Raw genomic sequence first — 17,403 nt, 5'->3', positions numbered from 1 at the left:
CGGGGGGTGCTCGGCGGCGGTGGAGCGGGGGAGGGTGCGGTGGGTCGTCGGGGGTTGCGGGGGGGTGCTCTGTCCTTGTCGTTACCGGTGTAGGATTCCATCGTTACCCCGGAGTTCTGATAACCATCGCTCTTCATGTCCTTGTCCTTGGTGTAGAATATGTAGCTGTTGAATGCGAGGCGGAGGTTGCGGCGCGCGCGGGCGAGGGCGAGGTTGGTGTCGGCCCTGCGGCGCTGCTCCAGCGAGAGTGGGGTAGGGTCAGAGGGGAGGATGGGGAGAGGGAGGCGGCGGGGGCGCGGATTGGGAGCGGACGGAGAGGAACTGGCGCGGGGGAGAGGGACGAAGGGGGACTGGCGAGGGAGAGGGAGGAATTAGCTATAGCATTCATTTGTGACGGTGGAGCAGGCCAGAGAGGGTGCAGGGGGTCGTCGGCGGCGGTGGAGCGGGCCGGGGAGGGTGCGGTGGGTCATCGGCGGCGGTGGAGCAGGGGAGCTAGGGTGCGGTGGGTCGTCGGCGGCGGTGGAGCGGGGGATGGTGCGGTGGGTCGTCGGCGGCGGCGGTGGAGCAGGGAAGGGTGCGGTGGGTCGTCGGCGGCGGTGGAGCGGGGGAGGGTGCGGGGGGTCGGCGGCGGCGCCCGGTGGAGCGGGGTAGAGGGTGCAGGGGGTGCTCGGCGGCGAGGGGGACCGGATCTGGCGAGGTGGGATAGCGATCGCGAGATGGAGGGGGATCGAGATCAAGTGTCCATGAAATATACACTAATGGCGCACGGGGAGCAGTGCGCCATTACTAGCTTCAACTAGTAATGGCGCACTGCACCAGGTGCGCCATTAGTAGTTTTGCAAAAAAGTAAAAAATAAAAAAAATATTTTAGTGGCGCACTATGTTGCTGGTGCGCCATTACTAGTTACAACTAGTAATGGCGCACTATGTCCTGGTGCGCCATTAGTATGTCTGGCAAAATAAAAATAAATAAAATTTGTTACTAATGGCGCACCGTTTGTCTGGTGCGCCATTAGTGGCCATTCCATCTATAGCCCTTTTCCTAGTAGTGTGAACATTGAGCTCCATGGGAGTCTCAACAATGCGCTCGTCAGTAAGAGCAGCACGAGCAAGAAGATCCTGGATATACTTTTCCTGAGATATAAAAAAGCCATCAGAGTTAGAAGAGACTTCAATCCCAATAAAGTAGCGAAGAGGTCCAAGATCAGACATAAGAAACTGCTCACTAAGACGGGCCTTTACAAAGGCAATATACTCGGGGTCATCCCCAGTGATGATCATGTCATCAACATAGAGAAGAAGAAGAGTCCGACCACGAGGAGAAAGGTGAATAAACAATGCTGAATCATGAGCACTTGCTGAAAAACCAGCAGTAGTGACCACAGAGGCAAAACGCTCAAACCAGGCGCGAGGGGCTTGCTTAAGGCCATAGAGAGAGCGACGAAGACGACATACCATGCCATCAGGAACAGAATACCCAGGTGGTGGCTGCATGTACACCTCCTCACGCAGCTCACCATTAAGAAAGGCATTCTTAACATCAAGCTGAGATATAGACCAGTGGCGTGCAGAGGCAACGGCAAGAAGTGTACGAATAGTGGTCATATGGGCCATAAGAGCAAAAGTCTCGTCATAATCACGACCATGCTCCTGCTGAAAACCACGAGCCACAAGACGAGCTTTGTGACGCTCAAGAGAACCATCGGAGCGAGTCTTAACCTTGTAGACCCACTTACAAGTGATGGGACGGACTCCGGGAGGAAGAGAAACAAGATCCCAGGTACCAGTGCATTCAAGAGCAGCAATCTCCTCTGCCATCGCAAACTGCCATTCAGGATGAACAACAGCCTGACGGTAAGAAGTCGGCTCAAGAACAGCAGCACCAGCGATGGGAAATCCAAAGCGATCAACGGGCGGACGAGGACGAGAACGCAAGCCATAGGTAGGCTGAGAAGAAGAGGACGACTCATCCAATGAGGCATCCACAGGTCGTGAACGACGAGTGTAATGCTGAGGAAAAGAGGGTACAATAGAAGGAGGAATCGCCAAGGGAGAATCGGGGGGTGGCGACGAAGAAGTCACCGGAGATGAAGGTGTAGAATCCGGTGACATGCTAGGCGAGGAGACCGGAGAAGAGGGTGGCTGCAAATCGACTAGAGGTGGAGAAGCAGATGGAGTGGAACGAATAGGCACAGTCGCGACGGGGGTGAGAGGTGAGTCAGGAAAAGTGAGGAAAGAGATATCCTCCACTGAAAAAATCGAGGAAGATGGGCATGGATAGAAGGGACGAGACTCATCAAAAGTCACGTCTCGAGAGATACGCATCCGACGACCGATAGGATCCCAACAACGATAGCCCTTATGCTCATCACTGTAGCCTAAGAAGACACACTCAACAGACTGGGCGGTCAGTTTGGTGCGTTCGCGAGGGGCAAGAAGAACATAGCAAACACAACCAAACAAGCGAAGCATCGAATAATCGGGAGAACGATCAAAAAGACGCTCGAAAGGAACACCACCCTGTAGAGCAGCGGAAGGTTATATTGATAAGATAGGTGGAGGTGGAGACGGCCTCAGCCCAAAAATGAGGCGGGAGAGAGGCAGCAATCATCAATGCACGAGCCGTCTCAAGAAGATGTCGATGCTTTCGCTCAGCCACACCATTCTGAGCATGAGCACCAGGACAAGAGAATTGAGAGAGAGTTCCTTGCTCAGCAAGAACACCACGCAACATCTTAGAGATATACTCGCCAGCGGAGTCAGCACGAAAAACACGAATGGGTGAAGAGAACTGAGTATGAACCATGGCAGCAAAACGCTTATAAATAGACAACACCTCACTACGACAAGTCATGAAATAAAGCCATGTATAACGAGAGAAATCATCTATGAAAATAATATAGTATTTATGACCACCTTTCGAAGCGAAAGGAGCCGGACCCCATACATCAGAATGAACTAAATCGAAAGGACGCTTAGACACTGACTCACTATGTGAATATGGCAACTGAATCTGCTTGCCAAGACGACAACCCTAACACTCTAAAGAGACATCTCCTGAGACAGACCCCAGAAGACCTCGACGAACTAAAGACGACAACCGAGAACCACACAGATGACCAAGTCGATGATGCCACTGCTTGAAGGAACCAGTAACAGAGGCGACAGAAGCGGAGGAACTGGCGATGGTGGTGGCAGCGGAAGGAACATGAAGCCAGTCCAACTCCCAAAGACCCTGAGAATCACGGCGGCGAGGGCCAGCCCCAACCAGAGTGTGCGTGCGACGGTCCTGGACAGAACAAGAGTCGACGTCAAGGATGACACGACAACCAAAATCAGTAAGTTGACCAGCAGAAAACAGATTCATGGTAAGGCGGGGAACATGAGCAACATCAGGAACAGAATAAGGAGTGGAAAGATTGCCTCTACTAGCAACAGAAAGTGGAGTACCATCAGCAGTGAAGACATGAACAGGAGAATCCAGCGATCGAAGAGACGACAAAGTGGAAGAATGAGAAGACATATGAAAAGAAGCTCCAGAGTCCAGAACCCATGGGGATGTACCTGACTGTGTAGAGGGCGGTTGCTTAGTGCGGGAAGCATCAGTCACAGAACCAGCAGTACCCGTCGAGGAAGAACCTGAAGCCGCGAGCAGACGCTTAAGTCTCAGAATATCCTGCTCAGTCAAAGCAATGGCTGAAGCTGTCGAGGGAGATGACGAAGTCCCTGAGGATGATGATCGCGCCTTGCGCAGGTGTTTCCGCTTTGTGTAGCACTGGGACTCAATGTGACCATCATTGTTGCAGTAGTCACAATGTGGACGGGGGCGACCTGAGCCTCCAGAAGGAGTGGGCAAGAGCGGCGGAGCACTCGAGCGAGAATGGGTCGGTGCAGCAGGTGGAGTGGAAGAAGCCCGAGTAGCGAGCACAGAGGGAACCTCCAGCAAACCAGCACCACGTAAGCGAGTCTCCTCAGCACGAATCTCTGAAAGCGCCTCCATGAGAGAAATACGGCCACGAGCAAACAACTGAGCACGCCGGGGCTCAAACTCCTTACGGAGCCGAGACAGGAACTCGTAGACGCGATGAAACTCCAAATTGGTCTGGACAGCCTGGCAACAGGGGCAAGTACGACAACCAGCACTGCGGAGAGAATCAAGCTGACGCCAGATAGCAGAACTCTGTGCATAGAAGTCATCAATAGTAGAGTCACCCTGCTGAAGAGCATGCTCCTGACGAACCACAGAAAGGTATAAGGCATCACCAGAGGGCTCATAGCGGTGACGAAGACAGGTCCACATCTGAAAGACAGTAGGAAGACCCAGAAACTCAGAAGCAAACTGAGGCAGAACACTAGCAGTGAGAACAGCTGCAGCACGAGCATCATCATCAAGCCATTGGGTGTAAACAGACAAAGCACCATGATACATCTGAAGAGCCTCCTCATAAGCCAAAACCCTCTCATCATAAGCACGATCAGTAGCCTCATCAGCAAGCTTAGCCGCATCCTTGGCGGCCTGATTAGCGTCCGTAGGAAGAACCGGTGGAGTCGGCGGAGTAGGGGCCACCGGAGGAACCGGACGTGGCGGACAGCAGACCTCGCCAGAAAGAACACCCCAGAGACGGATGCCACGCATGTGAATGCGCATGAAGCCAGCGAACTCGGTGTAGATAGTACCATCGAAGATCACCGGACAGCGAGGGACAGCAACATAGCCCGATGCAGCAGACATTTTTTTAACAGAATCTGACGAGAGAGCTTCCAATCGGGACGGGATCCGGAAGCGGCAGGCAACCGATCGGAACCCTAGTAGCACTGACAATCGGCAGCTGAGGCACCACACAGCACCAAGGAGCAGTAGTAGCACCGCGTAGGAGCACGTAAACCACCAGATCGAGAGGAACTGAGGAGACAACACGTAGCAGCAAGTAGCACGTAGCAGCACCAGGTAGGAGCAGTACGCTCCTTTGTTTTTTACGAAGAAAAGAGCTGGGGCTGGAGGCTATGAACGGCAGCAGCGGACGAACACCTCAGACTGCACGTCTTGGGCTGCGGCGGGTGACCCAGCAGGCGGGGAGTGGATCAAGGCGACCCGATTTGGAGGGCGCGACCCGATCCGGACAGGCCGATGGATCGGGGCAGCAGCGGCCAGCGGAGAATCGGGTGCGGACGAACACAACAGCGATCAAGAGAGTTGTGGTTGTGCGTACACAGATGAGCAGCAGCAGTCGGCCGGAGAGAGGAGCAGCGGCAATCGACGCCGGAAATTGGATCGAAGAGCACGAGTTGCGCGTGCGAAAAAAACCCTAGGGCTCTAATACCATGTTAGGAATAAGCAACTTATATTCCCATGAGGCCATAGGCCGATATATATACATGTACAGGTGTGGAACATATGCAGGAAACTCCTTATACAACGGGATAAATACAAAGGGGTACATGACTTATATTATAACACTAACAATAACCGGGTGCCTAGGCACACGGGTGTTGAAAATCCATTCTCAGTTAACCAATCGATGCATAGATAGTTTGGTGCTGAAGATGGCTTTTATGTTGTTTGTTCGGCACCAGCGGATGCACCTCAATTGCATCAGTATGCTATGCCTGAACCTAATACCACATGACACCAGAACACGCGTATATGAAACACACTTAAACAACCATTAGCAGGTAGAGAAGGAAGATGGATGAGTACCTGGGTGACGGCACGGAGGTAGAGGGGGGCGTGGCCTTCTTGCCGCTGATGGCCGGATCTGCTCCCGGTGGCCCTTCTCCATGGACTCACCATCTCCCTCCTCTCTTCATCTCGCCCTCCTCTCCCCTTCTCTGGCTCGAGCGAGAGGGGATGATAAGGAGAGAGGGCCGCCGCGCACTGACCTTCGATTTGCAGCCGCCGCCTCGATTTGCAGCTGCCGCGGACGGCGTTGAGCACGGTTGGCTGTTTCCCCTCCCGGCGTCTTAACGCGACCACTCCTCTTCTCGCCTGAGACAGCAGCCACGCCGGCGACCTAGGTCTGGCAGATCGACGGAGCCGACGGGGCTCTGACAGGTGTCGCGCGCCGATGGGCGAGGAGGGCGCCGCCGCCGCCGTCTGCTCGTCTCCTCCCATCGCCGCTCCGCTCTGCCCTGCCCGAGATGCTGCTCGATCTGGTGCGAGGGAAGGAGAGGTCGCCGATGGTGAGGAGAAGCTAAGGGGAGGAGAAAAGTGGTGGGAGAGTCAGGCGTTGGGGAGGGCGTGGCTGATGGCAGCGGCTGCAGGGAGGTCGCCGGTGGCGGCGGCGGCTGCAGGGAGAGGGAGAGGGAGAGAAATCGGGGAATGGGGACTGGGGGCCAATCCCTTTCTCTCATCGCTGGCCAATCGCTCTCTCTCTTTCTTCTCGAAGTAAACCTCTTTGTCTTCTACTGTAGCTAATCCGACGTGGATGCAGCCAGTGAACGCCCATGATGCACATGTTAATGTTTTGGATATTCTTGGATTTGGGCAGCATTGACTTGGGTAGATGTTCATGAAGTTGCGATAGTTTTGTTGTAGCTTGAGCACACTCATATCCTGGATATTGCAGTTATGTTCGTGACAGCGCTCGTGTCTTTGTACTTGTATATATTCATGACACTTAGCAGCCCATGCAGTTGCAGCACCCAGCTACTCTGAGTTATGGATATTATGATATTTCTGTTGAAACGTTATTAATGTCTTTTATATCTAATTTCTGGACTGTGCTGATTCTCTCTTTGAGAATATATTATATTCATTGCAGCATCTGCATGTCTCCTCGTTCCTTGTCACTGTACATTGCTGGAGTACTACCTTTTAATAAAAAGATGGAAGTGTAAATGTGTTCAATTCAATGGTCCTAGTATCCGTATAAAAAGAATCACATGGCTACAAACGATGGATATGTGTGAATTACTAGGGCTCCCTGCTCTTTTAGAGAAAATAAGTGAATGAATTGTATTTTTGCTTATACTGTCCTTTCCTTTCTGACATGTGTGTGTTCTTTGTTAATGTGTGCTCCTCTTTTTGTTTATATGTGGTCCTTTTTTGTTGTGTTTGATAAGGGTTGGTAGTGTGCTCTAGTGCTTTTGGCTCGCTAGAAGGGTGTCAGAAGAGATCGCGGTTTATCTCCCATAGGTGTCCTGCTACCAGTTGTGAATTTTATGTTTGTCTGTTATATTTTTCTATTTTGGTTCGCCTACTTTAGGTAGAATTTTTTGGTGTTGCCAGCTAGTTTTGTTGGTCGATAGCTAGAGAAATAAAGTTCCAAAAAAAAAGATGACCCCATGAAAATAAATCAAAATATAATATTGCTTGCCAAGAAATATACGGGGCAAGGGTTGGACGAGAGAAAGGGGCCTTGTTGACACACAAAATTTTGTATCTAAAAAAAGAGTAAATATCAAATACATAGCATAGGTCGTTCATCTTAGGATTTTAAAACTAACACTACAAACTATTTACCGATCAAGAGAAATACAACCATTTACTATGGACAATTATAGCAAATCCCTCGAAAGAGTACTAGATCCGGAAAATTTATCAATTAATCCCTTTGGGGATTCTACCATTTCATCGATTCGTTATTTATCTTCCTTTCATCACTATCAGAGTAATATACTTTCAAGAAGAAATGTCACCAAAAAAGTTGGGTAAAAATGGTCAACAAAGGAAACAAAGTCACCTAGATATATCTCACTATGAATGTAGGTGGCTTGACCTATAAGCTAAATCAGTCAGGATAGAAGAGAATGAAAGCAAAGCTGATCGGGGAATAAAATCGCCGCGTTGATCTCCATTAATGGCTCGCCACGATGTCTAAATTTGGAAGACATTAAGTATATAATTAGTTTTTATAATGTTTGAATTGTCAGTTCAATGTCAAATCACACAAAATTTGACAACAGATTCGCTGATTGATTCTAAACAAAGTAAACAGATTTCAAGCAAAGCAAGGGCTCCTTTCTATAAACCATTGTGTAGTTTGGTAATTTTTCAAGCATGAGTTTCTCTTAAATTTAAATCGGGTGAAAATAACATGACGGTAATTCAATTAGAATGGTGGTTTGGTAACAAGACAACTGTTGAAGGCTTTTTCTAGTAGATATGTTGTTCAGCTTGCAAGATGGCACTTCCTGTTCCGCGATGATACTTTGTTTTATCATTGTGGATATACTTCTATTTTACGGAGTGGAAAGGTTTAGTTTGAATATTGTACACTAAGGAAATGGTGTGTTGCACGTGCAACACCATGAGTCCTAAATAAAAGAAAAATAACACATAGTACTCCCTAAGGTAGTTAACAAAATAGTAGTGATAAACCTCTGAAGGGCCTTCTGATCTGAACTTTTTTTTGACCTCCTTCTGGGCTGAACTATAAAATATACAGATGTAGAACTATTTGGGTGTGAGGTATTGCAATATCCGGAAACAACATGCACCACAATATTCCCACACATTAATTTTTCGCTGGTTGGTGAGCCATGTTCCGACGCAGGTGCATGTGCTAGCCACCACCTAATCTTGATGGTGTCTCGGTCCGTGGTTGCTTCCTCGCTCTATGGTTGGCCTTTGGGTGATAGTTTTGTTCACTGTGTCTTATGTTATTTTTCTTGCCTTTTCTATTTGGGCCAGTCTAATTCACATAGGCTTTTTATTCTGCGCTTTGTAAGGAAATATAAGAGCATTTACATCACTAAAGTATATAATGTTTTTTTAGTGATCTAAATGCTTTTATATTTCTTTACAGAGTGAGTACAAGCTATGTTTGTTGGTTGGTAGCAAGAAAGATGAAACCAGACAAAAATAACAAATACATGGATCGTCCCACGAAAAATATAATGAAGAAACACAAAACCCTCGATATAATAAATCGCCAAGAAACATTGTAGAACAAACAACGCGTCAAGGAAACCGCCTGCCTATAGTCTTCTCGACATCCAGCTCTCTTTCTCAGCCATAAGTGATGCATCCTCGATGTGCGGGATGTAGTTATCGATGTTTTCTTTTCCGTATATGGTTATAGTGGGGTGTTTATTTGCAATCCGGATCGCCGCCGGTATGAAAAAAAACGAATGTTGCGCTATAAATTATAAGTTTGCTTCCATAACAATATTTAAAAAATATTTAACATGTAAAATTAACATCATATTTAGGTTCCACACATTTTTCTAATAAAATTTCATATATAATATGTTAAAATCGAAGTTAGGGTTTAAAAGATACAGATAATTTAGAAAGTCATTTGGTTGACTCAAATATATTCCAAAATAATATTTAAAATACTTAACAGGTAAAAATAATCTCATATTCATATTCAACATATTTTTCTAATTAAATTTCATATATAACATGTTCAAATCGGAGTTACGGTTTAAAAGATATGGATGATTTTAAAAAGCATTTGTTTGACTTAAATATGATCCGCGGATGAATTACCTAAAACATCAGGGGGGTTTCAAAAAATGTAAAATAACGGTTCGGTTGTGACTTAAATCCGGACGGCGGGTTGATTTCGAAAAAAGGCAGGGACTTTTATGTAAAATACAAAAATAACAATTCGTTTTAACTTAAAACAGGACTGCGGGTTGAATTCTCTAAAATAGAGGGACTTTTCTGAAACATGCCATGACGGACGAAGGAAACCCAATTTGCTTTATTATTAGGTATAAATATAATTATAAGAAGATTTTTGAAGCATAAATGTGATTCATTTTCGTGGTCGTTGCATCCACATGCATGACCGAAACGATGTGAAGGAACGAATGACTTGTATGGATCCAAAAATGTAGCAAGCCCAACAACGTGGACATGCGAGGTGGTGCCCGGCCCACGCCATTATCTCTGTCGCCGGCCGGGCGGCGAGCCGTGTTCCCACCATGTTGGCAGCCACCACCCGATTGTTTCTTGGGAGAGAAGGCCGACGACGGGATGGAAGCAAAGCAATCACGCACTGATTGACTCGCGGCGGCGACGTGGGCAAACCATCAGCATAGCACATAGCATAGGGTGGCGGTGGGGTTGTTGGCTGTCTCGTCGGATGTGTCGGAGCACTACCCACCTCGGAACAAGAGAGCCGACGCGGAAGTGGAACACACCGTGCGTGCACGTTTGCGTGCTCCGGCCACTGCCGGGTCGGTGTCCAGGCCTCCACGGGGGACAACCTTTCACACTTGTTCAGCTGCTCTTACTTTCAGACTTGTTCGGTTGTTCTCTGCGGACATCGTCCACACTTGCTGAACCGCGACGATGCTCGTGCACGCCCGTTTATCTTTCTCTCCTCATGCATCTTCAAGCGAACCCTCAAACCGCATGTATATATTCGAATTGTACGGTTCTTGCAATGTTATGTCATCTAACACGGTCTTATATCGGTTCGCTCAACGGGCAGATGTGCTTTGTCCCATAAATGGGAGGAGTGGGCTTTGTGGGCGTCTCGACCGCTGCCATGCCCGCTTCTGACCGTCCTGACCCATCCAAAACACTCCTCCCTCGCTACTTGCATTCATGCCGATGTAGAGCGGCCGCTCCGCAATGACGCGGACCCATAGCAGACCGACCTCTCACTAGCGTCGGCATTGAAGCGTCGCCTTGGCCTAGAGAGCCGCTTGCGCCGTGTCCCCAGTGTCAACGTCTGTTCAAAGCCAGAGTGATGTTTGCTGCATGGGACATGATGTATATCTATCCCGCCCGTTCAATACCCGTTTGTCCGTATGCCGCCAATAAGCAGGCTCGCCTACGGAGGAGCCAACTCTGACGCCACGTGTTGACGCACCCAGACTCTTGGGCTCATTGGAATCCGCTATTTAAAGGCGGTCATACCCGGCTAACTTCACACCGCAACACATCCTCCTTTGCTCCACATCTGCCATGACCGTGAGCGGACACACTATGTGGGATAGTCTGTCGCCGAAGATGAAACATGAGGTGGCCGCCCTTGCAGGTGGACAGTGATGGACCGTCCATATCCATCATCGACCTCACGTCCATCAGTGCAACGACGGACATGTCGCATACTCCTCCAAGGATGCGAAGGAAAGGCATGAGAGGTGGCAGGGCATTGTGTCCCAAGCGGGCAGGTCCGTCTCCCATGTTATACTCTTCCTCGCCGGAGACCGCACCTTCACTTCACGGATCATGAACCCCGTCGCCGTTCATGAAGAGGACAGATGCATGACTTGGTTGTCGGTGCGGAATACAAAGAAAGTGGACGACGACCATCGCCGTAGGATGAGTTTATGGTCGAACGCTTTTTTATTTCTAAATGTTCGAAATGCAATGAAAATTCGTCGTATTTGCATGACTCTCGTCCGATTTTTATGAAATACTCGTGTTTGCATGAATTTCGTCTGGTTAGTTAAAAAAAAATAGAAATGTATGCGGACAGCGTTAGATGGCGATCTTCGGCGTCCGTGTCGATAGGCTGGTCATCTGTCTGCGCAAGCAAATTTGCAGTTCAGCGTTGAAGACGGCCCTCAGGTGTACGTGTACACGAGACAGTATAGCCCGGACGGCACGAAAGGCACGCGCTGCCTTGCCTCCCCCTCCACGCCATCCAACCCAGACCCGCCGGTACCGTCACTGCACAAGCTACGCTGCCGGGTGCGGGCTCGCGCCCAGGGCCCAAATGGCACGGCGGGCCCCGCTTGCCAGTGACCTAGGCTGCTTCCTCCTAGTTGTGTAACTATTCCTTCCGACCCCCGCGGGCCAGACCAGAACAGACCAGGCGAGGTAGAGTTATCGTGCCGCCCCGACTCTCCTCTCTCCGTCCCCCGACTCTCCCCTCTCCCCTCCAATCCGCTCCCATGGCGACGCCCGCCCTACCAAACCCTAGCCCGCTCCTCGACCACCCGCTGCCGCCCGAGCCCAAGCCGCGCCGGGAGACCAAGGTGTGGAAGCCCAAGGTCCGGGACCCGGACGCGCGGGAGCCGGCGGCGGCCGCGCAGGATCCGGAGGAAGACGCGCCCGAGGAGCCCGAGCCCGAGCAGGACGAGGGCCCGGAGCCGCCGCCCCTCCCCACCGACGCGATCGAGCCCACCCCGTCCGGCGGCGAGGAGGACACCGACGACACCTCCTCGGTCTCCTCCGCCACCGCCGCCACCGACGCCTCCGCCGCCGCGGCCGCCACGGGGGGCAAGACGGAGAGGCCGTTCCCGGCGGCCACGGACCTGCTCCACATCTCCTACAACCAGGACTACGGCTGCTTCGCGGCGGGGACCAAGACGGGCTTCCGCATCTACAACTGCGACCCCTTCCGCGAGATCTTCCGCCGCGACCTCGGCCCCTCCCCCGCCGCCGCCAACGAACCCGAGGCCGCCCAGGCCCTCCACCAGCCCCCCGTCGCGGGCGGCGGGGGCGGCGGCGGCATCGGCGTGGTGGAGATGCTCTTCCGCTGCAACATACTGGCGCTCGTCGGGGGCGGGGACGCGCCCCACTACCCGCCCAACAAGGTCATGATCTGGGACGACCACCAGAGCCGCTGCATCGGGGAGCTCTCCTTCAAGTCCCCCGTGCGCGGCGTCCGCCTCCGCCGCGACCGCATCGTCGTCGTGCTCGAGAACAAGATCTTCGTCTACAACTTCGCCGACCTCAAGCTGGTGCAGCAGATTGAGACAGCGCCCAACCCCAAGGGCCTGTGCTCTGTGTCGCAGCAGCCTGGGTCCATTGTGTTGGTTTGCCCTGGTGCGCAGAAGGGGCAGATCAGGGTCGAGCACTATGGTGCCAGGAAGACCAAGTTTATCAATGCGCATGCCTCCCGTGTCGCGTGCTTCGCGTTGTCCCAGGATGGGAGGCTCATTGCCACCGCAAGCACCAAGGGGACACTTGTGAGGATCTTTAATGCTGCCGAGGGCAACCTTCTCCAGGAAGTAAGTTTTCTCAACATACATTCATTCAAGTGATACATTATAGGGGAGTAATATATTTAACTGATGCATTCAAATGTTGGGTTAACTGAAAAAGGAAAAACCCTGCTGACTTGAGAAACTTTTTGGATGATAATCTAAAAGTTTGAAACCACATTTAGTGATTACTTGTACTGATATCTTACATAGGGAAGCCCCCCAAACAGAGTTTACGAAAATTACAACTCTCAGGTTAGAAGGATTTGAATGAGCATCCAGATTGAAGTTTTGTAATGCATGATGCATGGCCGCATCGGTGTTTAGCGTAGAATATAGTTGTCCAAATTGAACCATGATACATCGGTGTTTAGCGTAGGATACAAGTTGATAAATGATGGGGAGTCTTATATTTGACTGATGCAATCAGATGTTCGGTTCACCCTGCTACTTTGAGAATTTTCTGGATGATTATTGTAAGAGCTGTAGGACTAGTCTGTGATTAATTGTGCTAGTACGCGGCAACTATGCTATAAAAAGGTTTGGCTTTGCACTTACCATGTGACTTAAGTTGTTAGAACAACAATCACAGGCTTAACTTTTCTTTTCGTTCTTGGTGGAATACATGTTGTAACATTGGTTAGTTTTTCAACTGAACAATAAAGTGCTACCTATTCTGCCAATGCTGCATTTTGTTCGGCAATTGCAATTATTGAAAGTTTGAAATTGCATTAGTGATTACTTCTACTGATATCTTACACAAGGAAGCTCCCCAAACTGAGTTTATGAAATTTACAGCTTTCAGTTTAGAAGGATTTCAATGAGCATCCAAATTGAAGCTTTGTAAGCTTAACATTTTTTGTGCAGTCAAACTTACAGTGAAGAAGATATTAGTACAAATTAAACCATGTGTCGTTACGTTTTCTACACCGCATTTAATGTGACAGAGCAGAAGTTTAGTACTCCGTTGCCTTAGTAGTAGGACTATATATTTTGGATAGTTAGTTTGGTTGTTTTCATGATCTTTATTAGTCTTGCTTGGTTAGCAATCAGCCCTTATTGATGTTTTTTTTTCCTTTGTTCTTCAAAATCCAGTGTCGTTTTTTAATTGAAACAAAATTGAATATGGGATAAATCGAACTTCTTCCCTAGAATTTTTGGTGGATTTTTCTACTCCCTCCGTTCCTAAATATAAGTCTTTGTAGAGATTCCACTATGGACTACATACGGAGCAAAATGGATGAATCTACACTCTGAAATGCATCTACATACATCTGTATGTGGTTCATAGTGGAATCTCCCCAAAGACTTATATTTAGGAACGGAGGGAGTATACCTTAAACAACCTGGACCTGATTGATTGACCCATCAGGGACTTCATAATAAAGATCATCTTAAAAGAAGGAAAGTAACTCTTGATACTTTTCTAGTTCAAGAGTGATGATCTTTATTCCTTATTGTGCTTTCCAGTTTTATCCCATACCGATTCAACTACCATTTGTGAACTGACACCAGAAATGGTATTTGTCCTATAATTATGGGTGTAACATTTATCTGGCAGTATGATGCCAACCATCTGCTTAGTAAAGTAAATACGTACATCTCATACATCGCTGCTGACACTTGGGATCAAATGTTAGCACTGATGTATGATGAATCCTTGAAATTCTCAATGAAGGAAATGTTTAATAGGAAGTTAACATCGTTGGAAGTGTTACATTGTGATCCTTCTTTGTTTGTCCATCATGGTCAGTACTCTATAATGTCGCTTTCATACACCATTTGGTTTGCTTTGCTTATACTCATTTGTCATGATTAGTATTGAAAACTGGAAGATACCTAATAAGCGAATTCCCTGGTTTTGAACATGACCGTCTCTCATAATGCCCTTGGATATCTTGGTCACAAAAAACATTCTCGACATTGGATGCTCTGTAGTCAATTTCTCATAATTCTCCTTAGAAACCTTGGACAATTAGCATTGTTGAGGTTGGAGGGTCTGCAGTACAGATTCCACATCAACTGGGGAAACCGTACCCATTATTTGGTGGTGTGAAGATCTGTACATTCTTGTGTATCTTTGAAGGGTTGTTAACTTGGTATAATCTGTTGGCCATAGATTAATAAAAAAATGTAGTATGCAACTTATTGTCATATAGGACGGTTTTATGATCGGAAATGCTCTTCCTTTTTGTATTAGAGAAAAAAAAATATAGCACCATCACCCGCCGTCCACCCCAATATCCATTTTTTTGTTTTTCTTCGCACCATCATGAAGTTGCCTTGTAAACACACCAGGCCTCATGTTAAAGCTATTTCTTGTTGTTTCTATTAATTGTTGCTTTGTAAAGATTTCAGAGCATTCGATGATTTGGGTGATTTGATTTCATTGCTTGTTTGTAATATATCATTACTTAACCGGTGTTGCAATCATGTATTGCAAGCACCAAATTGCTCAAATAATTGAAGCAAGTACCGAGATCAGTCAGATAAAAAGAACCACCGGATTTCCCACATTTTGATCTAAAAATATTTAACTTACCAAAGTTGTGCCTGTGGCTGTGGAACTCTGAAATTACTGCCAAATTATGATGACGAAGGACACTGAGTTGGTAACCACATATCAAGTTATAATTTGCGAACTCCTAATTAGTGGGAAACTTATGATGCATGAAGTCTCTCACATGACCTTACCTTTTGCTGCTGGGGATATAGCATTTAATTATTGTCTGCTTTGTTCTGTTGCAGGTAAGGAGAGGTGCTGACAGAGCAGAGATATATAGCTTGGCTTTCTCAAATAATTTACAGTATTTGGCTGTATCTAGTGATAAAGGAACAATTCATGTGTTCAATTTAAAGATAAATGTTGGTTTGACCACAAATGATAAGCCTCTGCCAGCTCCAGACGCTGATGTTCCCCACATGAGTCCATCATTCTCCTTTATTAAAGGTAAATTCCTAATCATTCAGATATCTTGAGTTGCATACATCTTCTTGTTTGCAATAATGAAGTTATTCTCAGCTTCTTGTGTGTTTAATGTCATTACATGTAATTCGCTTGAAAAAATCATCTTCATAACTTACAAACCAAGAACTAAGCTTTTATAGTTAACGTATAAATGGTGAGTTGCTCCTGTTATGAATTAAATTGTAGCAAATGCTGTATCAACCGTATTCACTGCTGCATACTATGTATTTCCTTTCTTTCTATTGCAAGTAAGACTAAAGAACTGTTGACGTCCAATAATGAAATACACTTTTTTTTGGCGGAGTTTCCCCATTACAACAAGCTTTTTAGCTTTTCAGATTTGTTTGTGGCATTTTCTACTTAAATGAAGGGTACTGAAAAACGTTTTGGTTAGCTGTTTCTCTGAGCATGTTTGACACTGCGTATAATGCTTGATTGGTTTACTGTGTAGTTAGTATACATAAATGTTCTTTAGGTTCTAGTTCCCATGATAATTTTTGCCCCGTACTCCTTATCTTTCTCCAAGTTACTGCTTTACATATCTTTTGATATGTTCTTTTGCTTGAAGCTTGGAAATGAGCATAGCATGATTGGTCTGCACTTGTTGGTGTCTTGCATTTGGTTATGTTCTGTATTTTGATGGTTTAGAGCATGCACAAACTAAATATTTTTTGGGTCTTGAGTGCATGTTTAGGTGCGAGTGGGATTGCATGAAGTTGACCTGGATCTTGAGATTGAAGTGCTGAAGACACTTTTCAGTTTTTCATCTATTACTAAAGCATGTCTATTTCATTGATGGCAGGTGTGCTACCTAAATATTTCCACTCGGAGTGGTCTGTTGCTCAATTCAGGCTCCATGAGGGTGAGCAATACATCGTCGCATTTGGCCATGAGAAGAATACCGTGGCAGTTGTTGGCATGGACGGAAGGTACATACATGAAATTAAACTCTAATTCTGGAAATAAAAGATTAGATTTCCAACAATTGGTCTTTGTATCTATTTTTTTTGGCTTGCAGCTTCTACCGGTGCCAGTTTGACCCAGTCAATGGAGGAGAAATGCAGCAGCTGGAATGCCACAATTTCCTAAAACCATCAGATCAACCGTAGCAAGATAATAAAGCAGCAACTATTTGTCTGCATTGTGTGCCATGGCTGTCTGTACAGTATCTCTGTAAGCTCTCGGCTCACCCGAGGGTTAATTAAGCAGAGGCTAATGTTATGTGTAAATATATGCCTTTGGTGACGATGCCATAATGTGCTCTGTGGAGGGTCAGAAGGAGCCTTGTGCAGATGAACAATGATAGAATGCATCTTTTATCTTTTGAGTGTTCGATTAACAATACTTTTGCTAGTTGAATTTTACCAATGTCCTTGGCATGAAAGTCTTTCTGCCAAGGTCTCTTGTTGCTCTTCAAATAAAATTGAAATGACACATCTCTTGAGCTGAACTGCAATGAAGAGCGCAAGACTTGCAAATGTACCACTCCTACGAGTTTTGCATCCCCGAGTTCTTTGACTATGATGCCATAATGTTCTTCTCATAACTGGCAACACACCTTCAACGCGTCCCTGCCACGCATCAGCCCAGCAGCCAGG

General features: G+C 47.4%; 2 protein-coding genes and 1 long non-coding RNA gene across 3 annotated transcripts in view; 1 reads left to right on the top strand and 2 right to left on the bottom strand.

Annotated features, from left to right (window-relative positions):
- The window catches only part of LOC141042516 (uncharacterized), a 40,063-nt gene extending 34,163 nt beyond the window's left edge, over positions 1-5,900 (bottom strand). The window contains exon 1 of the long non-coding RNA XR_012205638.1: positions 5,699-5,900. This is a non-coding gene — a long non-coding RNA (uncharacterized lncRNA). The remainder of the gene's footprint in view (positions 1-5,698) is intronic.
- On the bottom strand, positions 3,022-4,796 carry LOC123497900 (uncharacterized). Its single transcript, XM_073495981.1, has one exon. The coding sequence runs from the start codon at positions 4,730-4,732 to the stop codon at positions 3,035-3,037; it is 1,698 nt and encodes a 565-aa protein (XP_073352082.1). The 5' UTR covers positions 4,733-4,796; the 3' UTR covers positions 3,022-3,034.
- A 5,662-nt stretch (positions 5,901-11,562) lies between the features above and the next one.
- Positions 11,563-17,147, top strand: LOC109748416 (autophagy-related protein 18a). Its single transcript, XM_020307444.4, has 4 exons — positions 11,563-12,864; positions 15,586-15,787; positions 16,608-16,734; positions 16,824-17,147. The coding sequence occupies exons 1-4, from the start codon at positions 11,803-11,805 to the stop codon at positions 16,912-16,914; spliced, it is 1,482 nt and encodes a 493-aa protein (XP_020163033.1). The 5' UTR covers positions 11,563-11,802; the 3' UTR covers positions 16,915-17,147.
- The last annotated feature ends 256 nt before the right edge of the window (positions 17,148-17,403 follow it).

This window comes from Aegilops tauschii, chromosome 3, assembly GCF_002575655.3.
Source record: "Aegilops tauschii subsp. strangulata cultivar AL8/78 chromosome 3, Aet v6.0, whole genome shotgun sequence".
Lineage (NCBI taxonomy): Eukaryota > Viridiplantae > Streptophyta > Magnoliopsida > Poales > Poaceae > Aegilops > Aegilops tauschii.
Note: the sequence above shows the minus strand (reverse complement) of the source record. Positions and strands in the feature narration are given on the sequence as shown.

Excerpts from the sequence above, each read along its gene's own strand:
- LOC123497900 (XM_073495981.1), bottom strand. The coding sequence starts at position 4,732 with ATGTCTGCTGCATCGGGCTATGTTGCTGTCCCTCGCTGTCCGGTGATC.
- LOC109748416 (XM_020307444.4), top strand. The coding sequence starts at position 11,803 with ATGGCGACGCCCGCCCTACCAAACCCTAGCCCGCTCCTCGACCACCCG. Across the intron at positions 12,865-15,585 it reads AGGGCAACCTTCTCCAGGAA|GTAAGGAGAGGTGCTGACAG; the intron begins GTAAGTTTTCTC and ends GTTCTGTTGCAG. Across the intron at positions 16,735-16,823 it reads GTTGTTGGCATGGACGGAAG|CTTCTACCGGTGCCAGTTTG; the intron begins GTACATACATGA and ends TTTGGCTTGCAG.